Below are 20,010 nucleotides of genomic sequence, written 5' to 3' on the forward strand. Positions count from 1 at the left end.
TGTCCAAAATCGTTGATTACATTCATATGATCTGCCTCATGACTAAAATCTAAAGTACATATGTTAGTGATCTGCTGGACAATTTGAATTTCCCCAAGCGGATGAATAAAGTATTCTATCTATCTACAACTCTGTCTATCTATCTATCATTGATCATTGATTATGTTCACTGTTCAGTGTTTGAAATCAAGAGGACATCTGTCGTTCGACCTCTAAAATTCTGGATTATGCTTGCTGTTCTATCTTGCCGTCCTACCTTATGCTTGCCATTCTCTAAAATCATAATTACAATGACACCATTCATACAATCAGTCTTCTGTCTACACTGGGCTACAAACGTGGTTACGGTCCAAGTTTGTTCTATGCTTGCTCTGCAGTTCTACTATTTAAGAACTTTTATAAATGGTTGATGAGATCACTAAATGTCAGAAAAAAAGGAAGTGTGTGAAATGATCAAGTCATTTATTGGTCCAAATATTCCTTCCTGTCTTTCCCAGCTGCAAGCCTCCCGAAGTCCCAGGTGAAGACAGCCTCTTTGGGTCAGGCTGGAAAGGCTCGTTCTCCTCTGCTGCCGGTCTCCGTCCCTACAGCGCCAGACTTACCAGAGGAGGGAGGAACGAGACCTGCCGAGGATTCAGCCGCTAACGTAGGTCCAGATGGAGAGACTGGCAGTGTGTGATTTAGTTTTACACCAGAAGTACATTACTTTGCCAGGAGTGTCAATGTCAAACATTGTCCCATTGGATTCAGCCTTATATGCCACAATTTCAGTTTCAGTGTGGAGAGGTTTCCCAACATGAAGCAAGCAAAGCAGAACTTCACAGTGATGCCTTAAATTATTTTACAAAACTCAATTAGTCATTTAATTAGTAAAATCTAATATTATTCATAAGATCACAGTTTGACATCATCTGTCAAACCTCTTGCAAAAAGCAAAAACCACCAACAGCTTTCAGTCCTTTGATGCATTTGTATTGGGAAACATGAAACAGAAACAGCTGTGACAAGTAATTAGTTATATCAGTTGTCTTAAGCTTGTGTTCTATTACATGTAACTACAGACTAGATGCATTTTTCTACAACTCGTAAAAATGGATGCATGTTCCATCAAGAGCCTCCTCTACGTATTCAGACTGTGTCCCAAACTTCAAATGACAAGCTAACAACTTATTGACTGATGTGAAGTCTAAATTCAGAGAGACTCTACAGTTCTGCTTTTTCTGTAATATAGTGTATGAATAATAATAATAATAATAATAATGATATAATGATGTTGTGTATATATTTAGTTTACTGGGCGGTATTGATTGATTGGTACCAACACATGATAACAAAGGACACTTGTCGATCATTTTCTACAGCAGCCAGAATAATACAGAATTAACCTTTAATCCTCAAACTTTTATTTTCTATTTTAGACTTTCTGGAAGAGTAAATCTGCTAATTTTACACAGCAATTTATTTACTAATTAACAATGTAATAGCATTAGTTAAAGTAATTGTAAAATAATTAACATTTGAAGTTGTAATAATAGTATTAGTATAGTGGTAGCATCCATATTGGCAGTAATAGTTGTAGTTCAGCCAACTGACGATGAATGGATGTAAATGTACAGAACTGATATTGGGAGTTAAAGCTCTGACCTCATCACTCCCCAGGAGAAAACAGGAAGTGGGGAGTGACAGTGATAAATTGACCCTGAGGGGGATGTAGACTCAGCCTATATTTACCAGGCCACAATCATATTTATCTGCTGTTGAATGTAAAATGTGAATCTCTAAACTAACCAATAACCACATTGTCAAATAAAAGCCAGTATCTAAATAGCAGTGTGCCAGTATGAACAAACAGAAATGCACAGAGGGGATAGGAATGCCTGTGTTATAATAATAAATTCAACACATTTCCACAGCAGCTCTAATTCCATCATTGTAGCAACGATTCATACAGCGTCATACCACTTTGCTGCTCTTTTTAACACTATTACTGTTTCCATTCACAAATGATTTCAGTCTCTTTTATTTTGCTTTTGTTTTTTCCCTGGAAACAGGGAAATTGTGCTCTTTGAGCCACAGGAAGGCTTTTAATGTGAAACATCTGGCCAGGAATTTCAATGAAAGTAGCTTTTCGGTGATTTACAGGGAAAATAAAGTGAACAATGGCAGTTAATTAGTTAACCACTAGTTAACTAGTTGACTGTTTCAGATCAAGGTGAAGTTCTACTATTTCACTCTAAAGTAAACACTGTGAATGAAAAGTAGCAAGTCTCTAAAATGGAAACACTGTGGTATAAATCTGTGGTTTCCAGCATGGGAGTCAGGATCTCTCCCCCCATATGATGTTGCAGGATAAATCACAAGATGATAGGAACAGAATCAAAAACATATATCCATCACAAAATGATTATTATAGTTGTAATTATTAAAAAAAAAATGGTGGAGAAAAGGGTAGTTTTACCTTGCCAGGTATAACTCAAATGACAATTTGAAAAGAGGAAGTGACTAAATGAACTGCTCACATATTAAACCTGTGTTATTTAATCAGGAGCCCTTAAATTAAAGGATTATTAAAGGACTGTGGCCAAGATATGTCCATAGTGGGTCATTTTACAGGATGAAAGTAAACAAAAAGACGTGTAATTATAAAGATGTTTGATCATTTATTTTTATTTTCCAGCTTGATCGATCTTCACCAACAACATTGGATTTAAACACTTTGACATGACACATGACTTGCCATGAAGTATCTTGCTCCACCATGTAAAATCTTTGTAGAAAGTGTCTGTGGCAGCTTTACAACAAGTAAGGGTGCTTCAAAGGGTCAAAATAGTAGCAGCCAAAGATTCTAGAATGTAGCGCTGTATGTCGTTCTAGCTCTAAAGTGAGCTCTTCCGCTCTGTAGTGACGCAGGTGTCAGATGCAGTAAAAGGAGTTGTAGTGAAACTGTTCTTAAATATCAAGAACCAGATTCAGAAAATACAAACGAGGAACAAGTAGAGAAACGGAGAGACGGAACAGACAGTCTGAGGAAGAGAGAGACAGAGAGGTGGGAGGGAGGTTTATGCACACGTACATGCACACACATACACACACACATAGACACACACACCTGCACAGCCTTGTCTCTACACCTGTTTTCTTCCCTCCGGTGTGTAGGTGGCCTTTCAGCTGTAGAATACAGTAGAGTTCATTAGTGACTGGGACTGAGGAGATGTGGAAAGGCAAAAGAGAAAGGAGAGAAAGAAGAGAGGGAGGAGGGGTGGAGGGGTAGAGAGAGGATGGGAAAGGAGGTGGTAGAGACAATGAAATGAAAAAAGAAGGCAGTGGGAGAGGAAGAAGGGAGAGGATGAGAGGATGGAAAAGGAAAAAGGAAAGGGATGTACAAGTGGGGAAGGAAGGACAAAAGGAAGATTAGAAGGAGACCTAGGGAGGGATAATGAAAGAGAGTAGGGGTAAAGGAAAAAAGGAAAAGGAGTCAAAAAGAAACAGGAATGGGAGAATGATAAGAAGGGCATAGGGGGAGGAGAAAGGAGGAGGAGCAGAGAAAGGATTTCTAGAAAGAGAGGAAGGACACAAAGGAGGACAAGAAGGACTGTAGGAAGGAGAGAAAGATTGTAGGAGGGAGAGGAGAAACAATGATGAGACCAGAGGAGGGAATACATAGGAGGGCAAGGAGGTGAGGAAGAAAGAAAGAAAAAATATAGGAGAGGGTGAGGAAGGAGAGGGGAGATTGGAAAATGTGAAAGAGAATATAAGAGAGGGAAGAGAGGAAGAGATGAGGGTGGAGAATTAGTTAATGGAGGGAAAAACAGGGAGAGTGTAGGAGTGAGGAAGGAGGAGAAATAGATGGAGGAGAGAAGGACAGGAGGGAGGGAAAGCGGGGGAGGATAGGCAGAGAGATGAATGACAGAAGATGATGTGGAGGAATGCTGGACGTCAGGACTTAAATATTCATATGTGACTCAATGACAATAAGACAGGTGGAGGCGTCGCCACAGCAACAGGAAGAGGGGGAATCTTCAGGAGGGACAGACAGGGAGGACAGAGGAGGAGAAAATGAGATGAAATGAGCAGGGGATGGTAGGAGAGGAGAGATGGAAATGAGGAAGAAGGACAAGGAAACACCATGAGCAGGGGGTGTCGCCCTAGCAACTGGAAGAGAGAGAGGGATGCTTCAGGAAGGAGAAGGATGGAGGAAAAGAGGGTGAGAAAAGATATGAGAAAAAAGGAGAGAAAGGGAGAGTGTGGAAATGAAGTTGAGGGAGAGAGCGTCACAGAAACAGAAGATGAGAGGAGGAAATCAGGGAAGAAGCAATGAACCTGGAGAGGAGGAGTGAAGAAAATGAGATGGAAAGATGGTAGAGAGGAGAAAGAGAGGGTGTTAAAGGTCAGCAGGTCTTTCTCTTCATCTTCTGCTCTATCTCTGTAATTGATCTAGTCTTTTCCCATCATCCCCCTTGGCCTATCCATCACACACACACACACACACACACACACACACACACACACACACGTGTGTGTGCACGCACAAAGCTAGTTAATAGACTACAGCACACAGGGTGAGCAAAGTACACTGCACTGGTGCTTTTATTATGTCGTTACACCAGAGAGTTATTTTTAAAAAGCAGAGTTGGAGTGTGTGATGTGGATATTATTTCAGACTTCCTCTCCCTCTCTGTGGCTCTCAGCTCCAAGCGTATTGGTTGCTGTAAATACTTAAGAACAACTCACAAATGTATTTTTAAAAACACAGCTGGACACGGTCGTTTTTATCAAACCTCCCTTAGACAGGAGGAAATGTGCATTTGTTGGAGACTATTTTCAGCTGCGTATTAATGTTCATTTGGTGTTTGTTTGGGGCAGCAGGACAGTGTCCGTGGGATTGAGTCAAAATAAACTACAGTGTGTGTGTTTCACACTGACACAGATAAATCGTGCTCTGCTGTGCTGGGATGAATCTCTGACTGATTATAAGGTAGCGTGAATCCAGGTCACCAGGCCGACAGAGATGACAGGATATCAGAGAGGTACACAGAGCATCAACAGTCGTTTTAGCCCATCGATGAAATGTTTATGTACACAGAGAGGCTCTGCTGTTATGGGTCAACAAATGAGATCAGGAGCTCGCTGGGGTTTTGTAGGATTCTTTTTACACTTTCATGATTTTTTATTGAAGCCTTTTTGTCCATGGACAGTGGAAAATATCTGCCAATGTGTGGCATGTGAATGAGCTTTTATGGGCTCATTCAGAGTGAAAGTGGCAGGTCAACAGATCACATTGTGTGGGTTGAGGACAACCTTACAGCTGCTGTTTGTCCTTTTTCTTCCTAAACTGTAAATTTCCTTAGTCATTTAAGAGAGATTTATGTCATCTGTTGAAGAGAGTTTAAAACTTAATACACAGAAATCATTGTAAAATACTCTGACTTTAAGTAATACATTATTTAAATATTTAAGGACCAGTGTGTAGGATTTAGGGAAATCTGTTGGTGGAAACAGAATATAATATTCATAATTATGTTTTCATTAGTGTATGATCACCTGCAGTATGGTTGTGTTTTTGTGAGTTTAGAGTGAGCCCTTCATACCTGCATAGGGAGCACATGTACATTCAGGCTTCACCTCTGTTTTAGAGTTGGAGGATGTGTGACTGAGGTCAGAAAGACTAAGCTAGCACCTGGGTGGTCACTAAATCCCTGGGCTGCCTGCTTATATAACTGCTCTGCTGTGCAGGATTTGGAGTTGTTCAAAGTCACCTTTGATGAAGTGGACAGCTGAGTAATTAGAACTAAAGTAACGTAATAACAAAAGTCTATAGCCATAATAGCACCTCTGCAGGGCTGGACTGGATGCAGCAGTGCTCTGAGCTAAAGGCATTTGCTAATTAGCCCTAAGCACGTATGATGGCTGTAGAACAAAGTGTTGGGCAGACAAACATTTTGAACTGGTGATGAAGAGTAATGCTGCAGGAGCCCATGAGTATCCGTAGATCTCATAGCCATCCATGGACTAGTTGTGATGTCTCAGTCTGGACCAGAGTGGTGGAGCACCCTGCTTCCATCTCTGTGAAAGATATGAAACAGAAGCTGTCTGTTGTTTGTCAGCTGGTAAACTGGCTCCCGCAGGTTGATTCAGGATGATTGTTACCTGTTGGGTAAATGGTAAATGGACTGGTAGCACAGCCAGGGGCAATTTGAAGTTCAGTATCTTGCTGAGGAATTCTTCAACATGCGAACTGGAGGAGCCAGGGTGGACCACCTGCTCAGTCTCCTGAGCCACAGCCGCCCCTGCCACTGTGTCCTGCTGTGATTGGGCCCGATTGGCGTTTTAAATGAGGGCAATATAAAAATCGATATATGACTGGAGGGAGAGTTAAGTTGTCCTGAGGCAGGAACCGGTCAAAAGCTGATCCAACATAACTCTCTCTGGTCAGGTTAAAAGCTTTGACCAGGCCACACTGATATCTGACTTTCAAATCTGGATCAACAGGTCCAGGCCTCTCTGGAGGGAGATATACACAAAAATAAAATATTATAAAAACAGGGTTGATTAAAGTGTTAATCATGATTAACCTGCTTTCATTCTTCTTTATGCCCACGCAGATTATTTGACATTTTATGAAAAACATTTACATTTTCAAACATTTACACAATGAAGTGCAAACCAAGTTAATTAGAGTTAAGTCCCACAGCTTCTCCAATATACATTTTAGCTGAACATTATTATGGTGGAAAGAGCTTAAACATACCCCCAGGTTCCTGCCTTGGTCTGTCATCCAGTCTCCACTCTGGCAGGGAAGTAGCCTGAACTCATGCGGGAGGTGGAGCCGTACCAACTACATATAGTTGGGCTCATCTCTACGCATAGCAGGGGCACTGGAACCAAACTCCAGGAGAGGGGCTGAAGAGGCAGTCCAGTATTTAGAGTTGCCCAGGGTGTCAGGCACTGGGTGGGTGTGGGGATGCCCACAAGCCCTCGGTGGGGCGCTGCCGTGTTGGAGTTCTCCCTGGGGAATGAGAGGGTCACCTCTGTGCGACTGCGGGTTGCTGAGGGGGTTGCTGGGGGAGGCCCCTGTCTGTGGGGTCAACAACTCGCACCTCTGGAAGAATTTCTCGTGGATCACAGAGAGAGGAGGTTGGAGGCATGGAGTTGAGGGGGCCAAGCTGAATACCAGGTAGGAGTTTTGGTTGTTGGTGCCTGTCAAGGGGGCAACCTAAGAACCGCTGGTGGACACCAGGGGTGAGGGAAGCTGTCAAGCTGAAGAAGGAGGCCTTTAGGGCTTGGCTGACCCAGTGGTCTCCAGAAGCAGCAGACAGGTACTGGGCGGGCAGAAGGGCTGCAGCTTCAGCAGTTGCAGAAGCAAAAACTTGGGTATGGGAGGAGTTTGCTGAGGCTATGGAGGAGGACTTTCATTTGGCTTCAAAGAAGTTCTGGCAAAGTACTGTTGGATGATTCTGTTTATACTGATGACTGTAGATTTCTAGTGGATCCAGACTGACTGTGTATTTTTACAGTACCTGCATTTAGAAGGGTTGCACATCTCTCTGTGATAAACGATTCAATATGCATCTAGATACACAGGTTACAATTCGATTCAAAAACGATATCCTTTTATTCGATACGAATTGATTCCATACAGTGTAAGAACGATGCGATTCGATTCTATGGTTAATATTTGTTGTAGATATTTTATATAATAAAGAAGCCAAGTCTATGAAAGTGATACAATAGTTTCTTTTTAAATATGTAAAAGACTGGCACTGGCAAAAAAAAAAAAACAGAACAACAAAATCACATGTCAATGTATTTATTTTTAGACATGGACCAAAAAAAAGTCTGGCTGAATCGTTGGATGGGAACTCCAGAGGTAAAAGTAGCACAGAATAGGAACAACAAACTTTGTTCGAGCTTCCCTTCCTTCTTATAAAACCCAAAAACGGTCCACACCTAGGATTTTTGTTTCCCCGATGCATTGAAAATCTTTCTCGGTGCATTATCATCTTTGGTCAGGCTGACGCTTTCGTTCTCCACCTCCTCCATTTTCCGTGTCGTCCCTTGTTTATCACTCATGCCAGCTAAGCAGCTACGGCGTTTCGCGGGCAGCCTCAGCTCTCGCGTTGTTTTAGAGACCTGGCGCGTGTGTAATGCATGGATGTATTATAAGATTATAAGATTATAAGATTATAAGTTCTTATAATACATCCATGGTGTAATGCCGCCAACCGATTCAAAGTCTCGTGATACCCGATCCATGACTCTATAACCGATTCATCTAGGAATTCATTGATAATTTGTATCGATTGAGGAGGCTGCTACCGATGCAGCCATATCTCTCACTTGTTGAACCGAATATCCAGTCGCATCGGTTTATTGTTCACAACCCTAGCATTTAGTGGCAGTGCCTCAGTAAGTGACCTTTTCTCTGGGCTGCTTATATTTATGCAGGATCATTGCATTATAATGAAAAATGTGTACAATGACTATATACATCACTAATGCACTACAAGTAGACTAAAGGTGTTGTGCGCTGACACAAACCTTTAAGGGTTTAAGTGTGAGAAGTATGTGCCCTTATCGGTTTTCCACAGCGCTGAGAAGAATATTGAATATTTTCTTTCCAAGTGCGAGGACAAACTCTGCATGAAAGCCACGCTCAATATAACTCACTGAGAAAGTGTATATGTGAGAGATGTGCACTTGACTGTCAGTCGCATGCACACACAGATGGAGGCACTTAAGCCAAACCACTCAGAGGAGACAGTTTGTATAGCTGGACCATTCCACAGTGATCACAGAGTATCTGCAGGATTAAAGTGCAGCCGTCTGTCCTTTGAAACACCTGCAGACCAGTGACAGCAACATGTTTGATGTGGTCGACTCAGAGATTCATTGTTATCTAACCTGATGTGACACAGGTTGTGAACCTGCACATTATCACTGTGTCCCACATTCTACCTGTAAGACCTCAGTTTCAGTGCATTTGATTATGCCACTGATGTAAAAACATCAGATTCAATAATAAAAGAGTAGCTCTCCTGCATAGCTGCTGACAGCACTGTTGGCTCAATTGTGAGTCACATGGGACAGCGCTTGAGCAGCTGGTTCAGGAGCACTTCAGGTATTTTTACTCCCATCTGTGCTAAGAGCATCATAGCAGCAAGCTGATTTCCAGTGGGGTTAGGTTTGTAGTTAGTTCATTTAAAGGCAAGACTAGGACTAGGTTTATAATTAGGCCGGCTGTTATCCTGTGTTGCTCTGTGATGCAATGGAAACTTCTGGTCTTTGGGATTTTACAACCCAGTCCACCAAGTGTTAATGTCAGCGGATCGTCCACTTTGAATCTCAGACCTGAGATTAGACACCTCTTAACATACTCTTCTTGTTGTATGGATAAACACTCTCATGAGCTCATCATCAGTTTTCAGTCATTTACAGCAGAGCAAGGTGCAGGACTGGAACATGAAGGAAATTCAACATTATAACAAATGGTTTTAATGTCAGATCTTTAGCTCACAATGAATAAACCTCTGAATTACTTCACAGCCTGTGTAACCTCTACTTTTTGTCTTTCAGGTTTACGAGCAGGACGACCTGTCAGAGCAGATGGCCAGTCTAGAAGGACTGATGAAGCAGCTCAATGCCATTACCGGCTCCGCCTTCTAACCTCTGACCCTGGTCCAGCCCAGCCCTCAGCCACAGTCTAGTCTAGAGCCTTTCTTCAAGCCCTGATGTCAGCTGATGTCCATTCGCTAAGGGCAGCAACAGGTCAATCAGGGTTTGAAGACCCCTCTGTGGAACCTCCCTGTGTGCTGGGTTGAGTTTGTTTGGTCCTTAGTGGTCTTGGCTGGTGTCTACTGTTTGGGACAGGGACTGGACAGAAGGGAATAAAACAGAGGATAAACACTACAGCAGCACATCATCAACTCCAAGAACAGGTTGAGGGGCTTCTTTAGGAGTCCAAACCGAAACCCCTGTAGACCTTTCAACCTCCAACACAAAACTAGAAAAACCCAATGCCTAGCGCCTCGACATAATGAAACAGGAGGAAAGGATTATCACAAAAAAGGAAGACAACATTATAAGAGCCCTCCTGTTTCTCTTCTTCGTGGTATTTATTAGCGTCCTCCTCCGCTGAGTTCTCCACAACTCAGTTACTGTGACTGTACCTCAGTTATTTTTCATGATTACTGTTGAAAGTATTTGTTTTTTCCTTTTTTTCTGGGGGGGGGATTTCAACTTTGTGCAGTTACAGGATGTGTACATGGTTTGATCAAGATAACTGAACTTGCAGTAAGAAATAGAAAACACATCCTCGGCCACCAAAGTTTCACCAAAACTTTTTTTTTCTCACCTGGATCCGAGGACACCTGTTGTGGTGACACTGCGTGATCCTCATCCATTTCTTGGCTATTTTTTCCTCAGTATCTCTCTGGTTTTTTCCCTCTCTTCAACAATACTTTGATTTCAGTGAACCCACTAACACCTATAACCCATGCAGCCTTTCCACTTCTGGATAATGAGGGGTTAAAAATGTGATTTTGGCCAGACAGAAAAACATGCAAGTATCTGCTGGACTGTTCTGAATCGTCTGGATCTGGATCCAGCTTACTCTAGTCTTAAAGGACTGTATAGAAACCTCTATAGACTCCCACAGTCTGTCGCTGCTCTTGACCAAGCCTTTACTCTCCCTAACCCAGACAAACTCCAGTCTTACCTACAAGGACTCGTGTTGTTGCCAAATTCTCATCTTAGAAAGCTTAACTTGTAATTTCTTTTGTTCTTGGTCCTTGTTTAAATCTGTGTCATTCCCAAACATGGACTGGAAGTCAGTGAACAGCTGATGACTTGTGTGGAACAGATGTTAAAAGAAATCTGGATGTGGATCGGTATAACCCATCCCATCCATCCTAATGAAGGTTGGCTTTGGGTGGTAGGCAATGATTGGTCCTTTTCAGAAACATGTTCAGATTCAGTCTGAGCACGTCATTCACAATTTGTCACGTTGCACTGTCTGTTCTCCAGTGTGTGGTCACTCCCTGCTGGTTGGAGAACTAAACTGTATTAAAGTGAATGCAGTGCTGAGATACCTGTTCATGGAAGACTAGCATTTTAGATGCACAGTGAAAAATTATAATGAACACAAGGAAAGAGATAATGAAGTCATCATCACAAGACAGTTTAATAATCAGTTAAGATAAAAAAACAAAAAACAAATGCTATTATCTCTTGATCAAGGCCTCAAATTAAAAGTCACAGAAATATCATCTTGTTTTATTGAGAAAATAGTTTGTTATCTTGATTAAAAAAAAAAAAAAGATCCATAGAGTCAGGATCCTGAAAGATATTCCATCTAAAAAGCAAACAGCCACGCCCTGGAAATTTGGCATCACTGTCATTTGTGAAGGAGGTGTTACAGCAACACCATGAAGGATCAGGATTAATTATTATACAATTATTATCATTATTATTAGTGGGGCGTATTGGTTATTTTTTTCACTTGGTGCAGTTTCAGTATGTGTTTGACTAAAGGGGAGTGTGTTGTATTTGGGCCTCTGCTTTTGATGAATCCATATTTATTTTCATGAGATAAACACACATGTACCTCTGTCAACCTTGTCCAGCCACGTGGGAAAATTGCAAAAACCACCAGCTTCACTTTGAGTTGACTTGGGGTGGTTCCATTTTTATACAAAAATAAGAAGGGGAAAAAACAATAACACAAATAATGCATATGCCACAAAGTATATTTTTACATCCACTGTCCTGTCAGAACTGTGTTTTTTGTTTGTTTTTTATTTTAAATCAGGCTCTTTTTTTGTGAAAAACATTTCCAAACTAATTCAATTGACACAAACCTACATGAAAACCTAAAAAAATTGTTAACAAACAGCCCACAGTCAGACACAGTTTTATTCAATCGTGAACTATTAACTAGAGAATTTTCTTGTGCCACATTTAGTTTTATTATAAGCAGGCTTTAAAAGTGGAATGAGGGAATCAAACCTGCAGGGTTTTGGTTTCAGGGTGACCTCTGTAACATGAGGTTAGGACGTGGATGCAGAGAGCATGCACCTTTAAATGGGTGGGTAAAGGATATTTTATGTAACTTTGTGAAAGCCTTTGCTCCTTAATTAGTCAAACACTGCAGTGGACCCTACCCCGTAAAAAAAGAAAAATCTAAATTGGTGTGTTCTTGAGCCTTAAAGCTGTGTTTTCAGACAGAAGTGCTGCCAAATGATGACCTGCAGCAATCCATTTTTCAAATTATTAACCAGTATTTTTACAAACTTCCTGAATACGTGGGAATAAGTGGAATTACCTCCCTTGTTCTATAGAGAAAATATGATTTAGAAGATGTGAGCAAACGTGTGTGCAGAAAGAAGGCAAGGATTTAAAATGACAAATGATTCATTGATTAGCTGAAGAAAAAAATATAACAGGCCTTCAGTATGGCTCCATATTTGACTGTGTCACCCCTGTCACTACAGTGTAATTTACAGACCTTTATCTTTCTGTGATGAAAGGAAAAAGCCTGAGGGAGACAGAGCAGAGGCAGAGATGGTGAATTGATCTTCAGAGGAGTTTGTGCATGTGAGTGAGGGCACGGAGGAATGAGGCCGGGAATTCATTATATAATGCCGTTTCAAATATTATGATTCAAGCTCACGATCGCTGGGCTGTTATAGCAGCAGGGAAAAGTCCCAGGGATGGAGGGATGGAAAGGTAATGTCTCCGCAGAACGGGCGCAGGGATGAAAGGTGAATGAATGCAGGCAGGCGGGCGGTGTGGGGATCAAACTCATCAGCCTGCTCTGGGATACACATCCAGTCTGAGCCAAGTGCTTTCATTCTGCTGCTGCTCCTTCAGAGCAGAGCTGCAGACAGATGGAACAGTCCAACACTGCCAGGCCAGACTGGAATTTGATTTAAAGAAAGAAAATCAGATTTTAACAGTAAACGCTAAATGAAATGGTTTGTTGACACAAAAGATTTTTTCTCCTCTGTGTCAAAACAGGAAAGAAAGATGAAAGCAGAGGGGATTATTAGACTTTAATGGAATTTTGCACATTTTAGCCCGTTAAATATGAATTACATTAAATATCACTACTGCTGATCATTTCCAAGCCGTCCATCAGCTCTTAGATTGATTTCCTTCCTTCCAAGCAGCTATTCATTTAGTTCAATTCTATGTAAATCAAACTGTGGAGACTTGAAATTTAACCTGGCTCCAGACATCTGAATCACTCTGCACATTTACTGAGCTTTGTGAGCAGGATTAAGAAAGAAGAGGTCAGAGCCTCAACAGTAATCATGAGAGAAAAGCTCCTAAATAGACATTTCTTAGATCAACATGACAATTAAATTAACCATTATCTGGAATAATACTTCTGAATAATACTGCAGCCATTACTGACTGATCAGGCCAAATAGAGCAGAAAATGGCAAATATTAACAAGACTGAAAAATTAAGTAAAAAATAAAATTCCATCTCAATTACAAGCTACTTAAAACTTGCTGCAGCAAGTTGATCCATCACATTCAAGGGGACAGATGAGACCATCTCAAAAACTCCAACATCTGAGATGTGAGAAGTACCTGCTGAATCAACAGAGCTGAAAACAGCATCATTTTCAACACTGGTGTCCATGTTTGCTTCTTTTGAATTTCCAGCAAAAGAGCTCATCAGGTTAAAAAAAAAATTATATGGATAAAGATAAAATGCAACAAAGTGCAATGGAAACAGACTGAGTGAATAATTCAAAATGTACATGAGACATGATGACAATAGACGAAAACTTGAACAGACTAACTTTCCTCAAATGAATACATGAGATGCACAGAAATGTCATGTTTTCCACGTGGCTTCGTTTAGGGGTTTGTTGGGAGCTCTTTTAATTATGTCACTGTCCTCTGTTTAATGGCACCTGACCGGAGAATTAAGGGAACCAATTAGCACCTGGTTTATAACATTCACATAACAGTAGTGAAACAAAACACACATTCATTCACACTGACAGTACATGTTGACTGTGAGGCTGTTCTGGGCTCAGGGTGCTGTAGACAGGTCTGTGTGTCAACAGTTACTACACACACACACTCTCTATCTGGATTGAAATTAATATTTGCACATCGGGTTAGGATACATCCTAAACCTGGACCAGGTCTGAGATTTTGGATCCACAAAGATCTCTTTCACAGAAAAGAACTGGAACCAAAAGCTGCCTGGAGGAAGGAAATCAATCTTAAAGCTGATGCAGGATCTGGTGGATGACCTACAGGGCTGGGAAGTTCAAAAGATTTATATTAAGATTTCTGTTAAGTGGACTAAAACAGGGAACACCAACAGTATGGTCCTTTGACTTTGGTGTTTGTAGGAGACATTTAATGACTGAGAAATCAGGCTACACAGTTGAGACCATGTCTAAAAACATTTTCAAGTGGTGCAGTTACATTTAATAGGCTGATTAAATCAGTTAGTGGAAGGCATTTCCACGCTGCTGTCAAAAAGTCAGCTCACTTTAAGCTTCCTGACGATCTGAGTTGAGTTTGTAATTGACTGTTCACCTTTCACCCAATGTCATTCCTCAAGACAGACATTAAGATGCACTTCCCGACATTCCCTGCGTCAGACATGTTATTAATCATTATTCATTTACCCTTAAGAGCTTTTGTTGCTGTCAAGATCCGCCAATAAGATGGTCTATACCACAGCATTACTTTCCTCTCTCTTTATTAAGTCACTTTGTTTGAAGTCTTTGTGCAATTTTAAAATGTGATGTGTGTTATGTTAATTTGTTCCTGACACACAGCCGACACACAGGGAACAGATGAGATGTCTGCTAAGCTGAGGGTTTTTCCCAAAAGCGCAGTGTCCCTTTTAAACAGACTTAAAAAGAAAACTGCTTGTGTTACTTCAGTGGCACAGATGCATCGTTTCAGCAGCTGTCTGCAAACAGAGACACACCAGATCTAGTGATGACAGGGATCGTCTTGTACCTGAGACATCACGCTAAACAGCCAGCTTGTCTGTCAAAATGTCTCTGGTCCAGATGCTAAATCCCCAACTGGTGCACTCACAATAACAACATATCCATCCTAAAAAGTCACTTAGTCTCCCCTTCAGCTGAAAGGATGACAAAACATTGTCAGCTGAGTGAGATCATTTCACATCAATTTTGCCTTGTTTTTGTAGAAATGTGTCTAAATAATTTAAAATGAGGCAGATCAGTACAAATAAAGACAAGAAGACTCATTATCAATAAACTGTGATTTCTATGGAACACATTAATCAACAATGTTATGTTACTACAGTACAGTAACATAACATAACATTACCAAGAATAAATGTAGACCTGCTGATTGATGAGCTCAAAGTCTAATGTTGATCGTGAGCTGATTTTCATAGAAAGGACTGGAATCAGTGGCTGAGTGAAGGGAAATCAGTTCATCTAAATCATGATTTGGAAAATGTGAAGCCCAAAAATGCTGGTATGGTTCTTTAAAGGAGCTATCTGTAAGTTTTGCTACTGTTTCATAGCTAACATTAGCATTAGCAGCTGTTTACCTACCAGTTTAGAAGAAATGTTGCAAGTTCAGCATCAAACTTAAGTCCTTTACTCGCCAGCAGCTATCTCCAGGGGTAGAAAGTTACACCGATTTTAACTCTTGTCTTTTCTTCTGCTGAAGTTAGCACGCTAACCAGCTAGCCCGCCTCGTCACTTCCGATAGCGACTCACTGCAGCCTCCTCAGAGGACATATAACCTCTAAAGACAATGATGGCCGAAGAGACGAGCACCACCTCCTGCTCCAGGCAAGAAACCACGTTTGGTGTCAAAGAAAGCGTATAAATAGCCCCGTTTACTGATACCATAACAAAAACAGAACAATCAGCCTCCCAAAATAAAAATGTTATTTAACAACTTCATCATTAACTGCAACTGAACTACAAAATGTTCAGGTTCATTTTGTCAAGTATGAGCCCAAAATTTGGCCATTTATGAAGGAAACTAAACTGGAAGTATAAGAAACTAAAATTACCTTTTTTTTTCTTCACACAGTGAATCCTGAATCAAAACTTTCATTTCCACCTTGATACAAGGTTTTTCCTTCAGCCATGTTAGGGTTTGTTTTGTTTGTTTTTTGGCTCTACACATGTATTTTACTGTGGAGAAAAGCATTGCTGCAGCAGAACTACATTACTGAAAACTGCTTTTTTACAATGTACAGTACCACTAGAGTAGTAGTAACTTTTTATAATCAAATTTAATATATTATTATTATTATTATTATTATTACTTTATTTTGAGTGCTCTTTACAACTATTATTTATAACCATGTGATATTTCTGCAGATGTAAATTTAGTTTAGCAAAGGACAAAATGAAAAGAGGACTGAAGCGCCATTCAGTTTTTGTTTTGTTTTTTCTTTTAGTTTGTTGCCTTAAAAGGTTTCAGTATTTTTTTAATAATATGGTAGAACAGTTATTTATATTTTTAGGTCACATATGAATGGTTTGGTACCATATTGGGTCACTCTGAGGACATACAGTCACCACCTGTTCATTTTTAGTCGAGCATCTATAGATTGATCTCATCTATGCAGTTATCCTAAGTAGAGCCTGTACATAATGACAGACATATCAAGGTCTGTGATCTTTGTGTTTAACACCTTGACCACCTTCTGGAGCCAGGAAATCCTAATCAGTGCGCAGAGGGCGGAGTCTGGGTGGGACTGAGGTGTTGTTCATTTTAGTAGATAGAAAATCCAAACCAGTCAACTTTTAGCGTCATTGTATTTGTGGAAGATAATGGTGATTGTTTTGTCAACTGTTTTGGTGGGATGGTCTGACACTGGAAATGAGGTCTGCAAAAGCAACTTTTTAACTTTTTAACTGCAGGAATTCCCATTGTCCTTTGTATTGACCATGTTTCATTATTTCAGACAATGACAGATAACTGCTTTTGGGCTCCTAATAGAACAAAAAAAACATATGTAGGCAGAAGAATCCAACTAATAGTACATTTCTGAGGCCAAAGCTGATTGATATTCCAGAGTTTGACATCAAAAAAATATTGGCATCAAACAATGTAATGCATGAATGTAATTACCTCAGATGTGTTGTTACTTATCTGCAGACCAGTGTGTCATATCTGGAATAATCTAATATTGGCCAAAACACTGGTCAAACTAAATGGCTGAGTGCTCAGTCATCCGAGCATCCTTGAATGCAGCACCATAAAGAGCTTCTTAAAATAATCCCTGCGCTCCACTGCTTTTCCACACAATGACATGTCTTTGGCCAAAAGGTTAAATTAAATGGCCGCCTGGAGGGTAGAGAGTCACTGATGCAGCTGTGGAAAACGCTCCACAGAGAAGTATAGTAAATATGATTTGCAGTTCATGGACTAATACCTGCAGCGTCACACCATGATGGTCTTTAAAAAGACCTCGTCCTCTGTCTGCAATGACCCTAGTCCCAGTGAACTTGTCTTGTGGTGACTATGTGAAACTCAGAAACAGCAACTAGACCTGATAAGATGGAAAGTGGGGAGGCTTGGCTCCCACATGTCAAAGGGAAACTCAACTTCATTAAATTCTTTCTTTAGGCGCTTTACTCCTGTGTGGGAACCACTGATGATCAAAAAAGGGACAAATTACATGGTCAAAAAAAAAAAAACGTGAAAAAAGTGAAGTTGGTCAGGGATGTGCTGACTTTGAAAGTGTCCTGATGTTGGTGTGAAATCGACTCTGTCAGCTCCAGTACTGACAGCTCCAGGCCGACGGCTAACAAAAAGAAAATAATGGTGTAGAAAAAATGAAAAATGATTTGGACCTCATCTCATTGGGGTGAAAAGGGCCAAATTAAAACAGCCCTTATCTCCTCTCCCACAGACAATTACTTCATTTCCAGAACGCCATTGTTCGACAAAGAATCCAACAGATGGACGGCTCAGAATAAATACAGTTTGAATTCATCCTTTAAAAAATGTCCAGTCCTACAGTCATTCTGACCAAATTAGCTAAGTGACTGCAATATTTTAGTGTACATTTTGTTCGTTTGAGTGAAGGGGTGAAAAGATGATGATGATGATGATGATGATGATGATGATGATGATGATGATGATGATGATGACGATGCATCTTGGACGAAGTTAAGCAAAGTTTCTATCCACAATGTTGTATACAATTGCTGGTTTTGTAAAGCACTGTAGAACAGTCCCATGGTCCTTTTTTATAGAAATGTTATTTCAATTGTGCATTCTTTTTGTTTGATAAATAAAGTTTTGATACAAAAGCAAATATGCTGCTTGATTTCTGCATCAACTGATCAGTTACAGTGAAGTATCTGATGTGGTGCTGTAGATGTCAGTGGGGTTAATGGTGTTTGTGTGTGTGTGTGTGTGTGTGTGACATGGTGAGGTAGGGAGACTTCAGTAAAAGGTGTGAAGATATTTGTGTTGCCCTGCTAGCCACGATGTGAAGGTGTTGGACACAACAAACAACACACTGATGATTCAGCTGTGACGTTTGTCCTGAGTGTGGTCTCTTCTGTGTTTTTACTGAACATACACATTATACATTCACAGATTTAATAACTGGTTGAACCTTTGGCAGCAATAACCTCAAACAGGTTCTTCCAGTAGCAGCTGATCAGACCTGCACAAGGGTCAGAAGGACGTTTGGACCATTCTTCCTACAGAGCTGCCTCAGCTCAGACACATCGTCAGGATGTCAGGTGTGAACACCTCTGTGGGTCATTCCACGGCATTTCTATCGGGTTAAGGTCTGGGCTCTGACTGGGACACTCCAAAGCCCCAGATCATGATGCTCCTTCCACCCTACTCCACCTTTTCGATAATGTTTTCATGTTGGTATGTAGAGCCCTACCTACACCCAAACAATTCGACCCAGAGGTGTTACTAGGATGTCATCTTTGGGTGGGCAATAACAAAAATTTTGCTTTTCCTAAATAGCAGGGGCGATAATGTAAAGGAGGAGCACTGACTAAGCACACCCACACCTTCAAAATGGCCAATAGGAAAGCGGTGCATTTTTTGATGACCAATGACAAAATTACAGAAAACTATTAATGCTCAAAAAATAGCTATAACGGTGATTTTTTTCAGAGATTTCATTGGATGGATAGATGATTCCTATGGGTGGGCAAGCCTTATCTCTGGGTGGGCAACGCCAAGCCGAGCCCACCCGTAGACATGCCCCCGATTCAACCTCAGTCTCATCAGTCCATAAAACATTTCTCCCATTTTCTTTAACCCTTTATCTGTTGCTCTGGGCTCCTGTAACACCTCTAGTATATGACAAACTCCATCATTGAAATTTACGGAAAATTTCCAGAAAACTAACTTACAGTGAATTCTTAAATTAAAGCCAGTATCAATACTGTTGAAATCCCCTGTCACATGCTTAATTCAGTGTAGTGTCCACAGCACTAGTTCCACAGTCCTGTCATACTCACCACTCTGCTGCCCTCGTGTTCTCTTTTCACAGTAACACAAATTCTGTTTTCACTCAGGAATTATTTCCAATCACATTCTGAATTTACCATGTGGCACTTTATACAACAGGACATTTCATCCCCTTCAGTGATTTTTACATGGCCATTATGCAGCATGATAATGTCATAAGTCAACAAAACTCCTCTAAAAACAACAACCGAATCCAGGCTGATGGCAGCATCATGAGTTGGTTTTAGCCCCAGTGTATTTTAGACAGAGGTCATCTGGCTGTCGCACTGATACAACTCAGTGTAGCTTTAAACTGACTGATACAACACATCCAGCCATCACAAGGAACAGACTGAAACCTGAATAAACTCTTCAACAGAAACTCAGTTCAGGGAAGTCAATACAACTTTGAGACTGCAGCTGCTAATTTCTGTCTCAGAAACATTTCAAGCATCACCTCTGATTTCCTGGCTCTGGATGGAGTCGTCTACATAGTAACAGGCAGAAGTGGAGTTGTTTTAATACAGCGTACTTTTCACAGTTG

General features: G+C 40.8%; 1 protein-coding gene across 5 annotated transcripts in view; it reads left to right on the forward strand.

Annotated features, from left to right (window-relative positions):
- The window catches only part of dcc (DCC netrin 1 receptor), a 273,002-nt gene extending 254,708 nt beyond the window's left edge, over positions 1-18,294 (forward strand). For all 5 annotated transcript variants that reach the window (XM_071465819.1, XM_071465820.1, XM_071465822.1 and 2 more), the window contains 2 exons: positions 498-646; positions 9,574-18,294. In XM_071465819.1, coding sequence (XP_071321920.1) covers positions 498-646; positions 9,574-9,663 — 239 coding nt within the window. In that variant the 3' untranslated portion in view covers positions 9,664-18,294. The remainder of the gene's footprint in view (positions 1-497; positions 647-9,573) is intronic.
- The last annotated feature ends 1,716 nt before the right edge of the window (positions 18,295-20,010 follow it).

Source organism: Trachinotus anak, unplaced genomic scaffold, assembly GCF_046630095.1.
Source record: "Trachinotus anak isolate AG129_WGS33_773 ecotype Australia unplaced genomic scaffold, CSIRO_AGI_Tana_v1 ptg000028l, whole genome shotgun sequence".
In the NCBI taxonomy this organism is placed as follows: domain Eukaryota; kingdom Metazoa; phylum Chordata; class Actinopteri; order Carangiformes; family Carangidae; genus Trachinotus; species Trachinotus anak.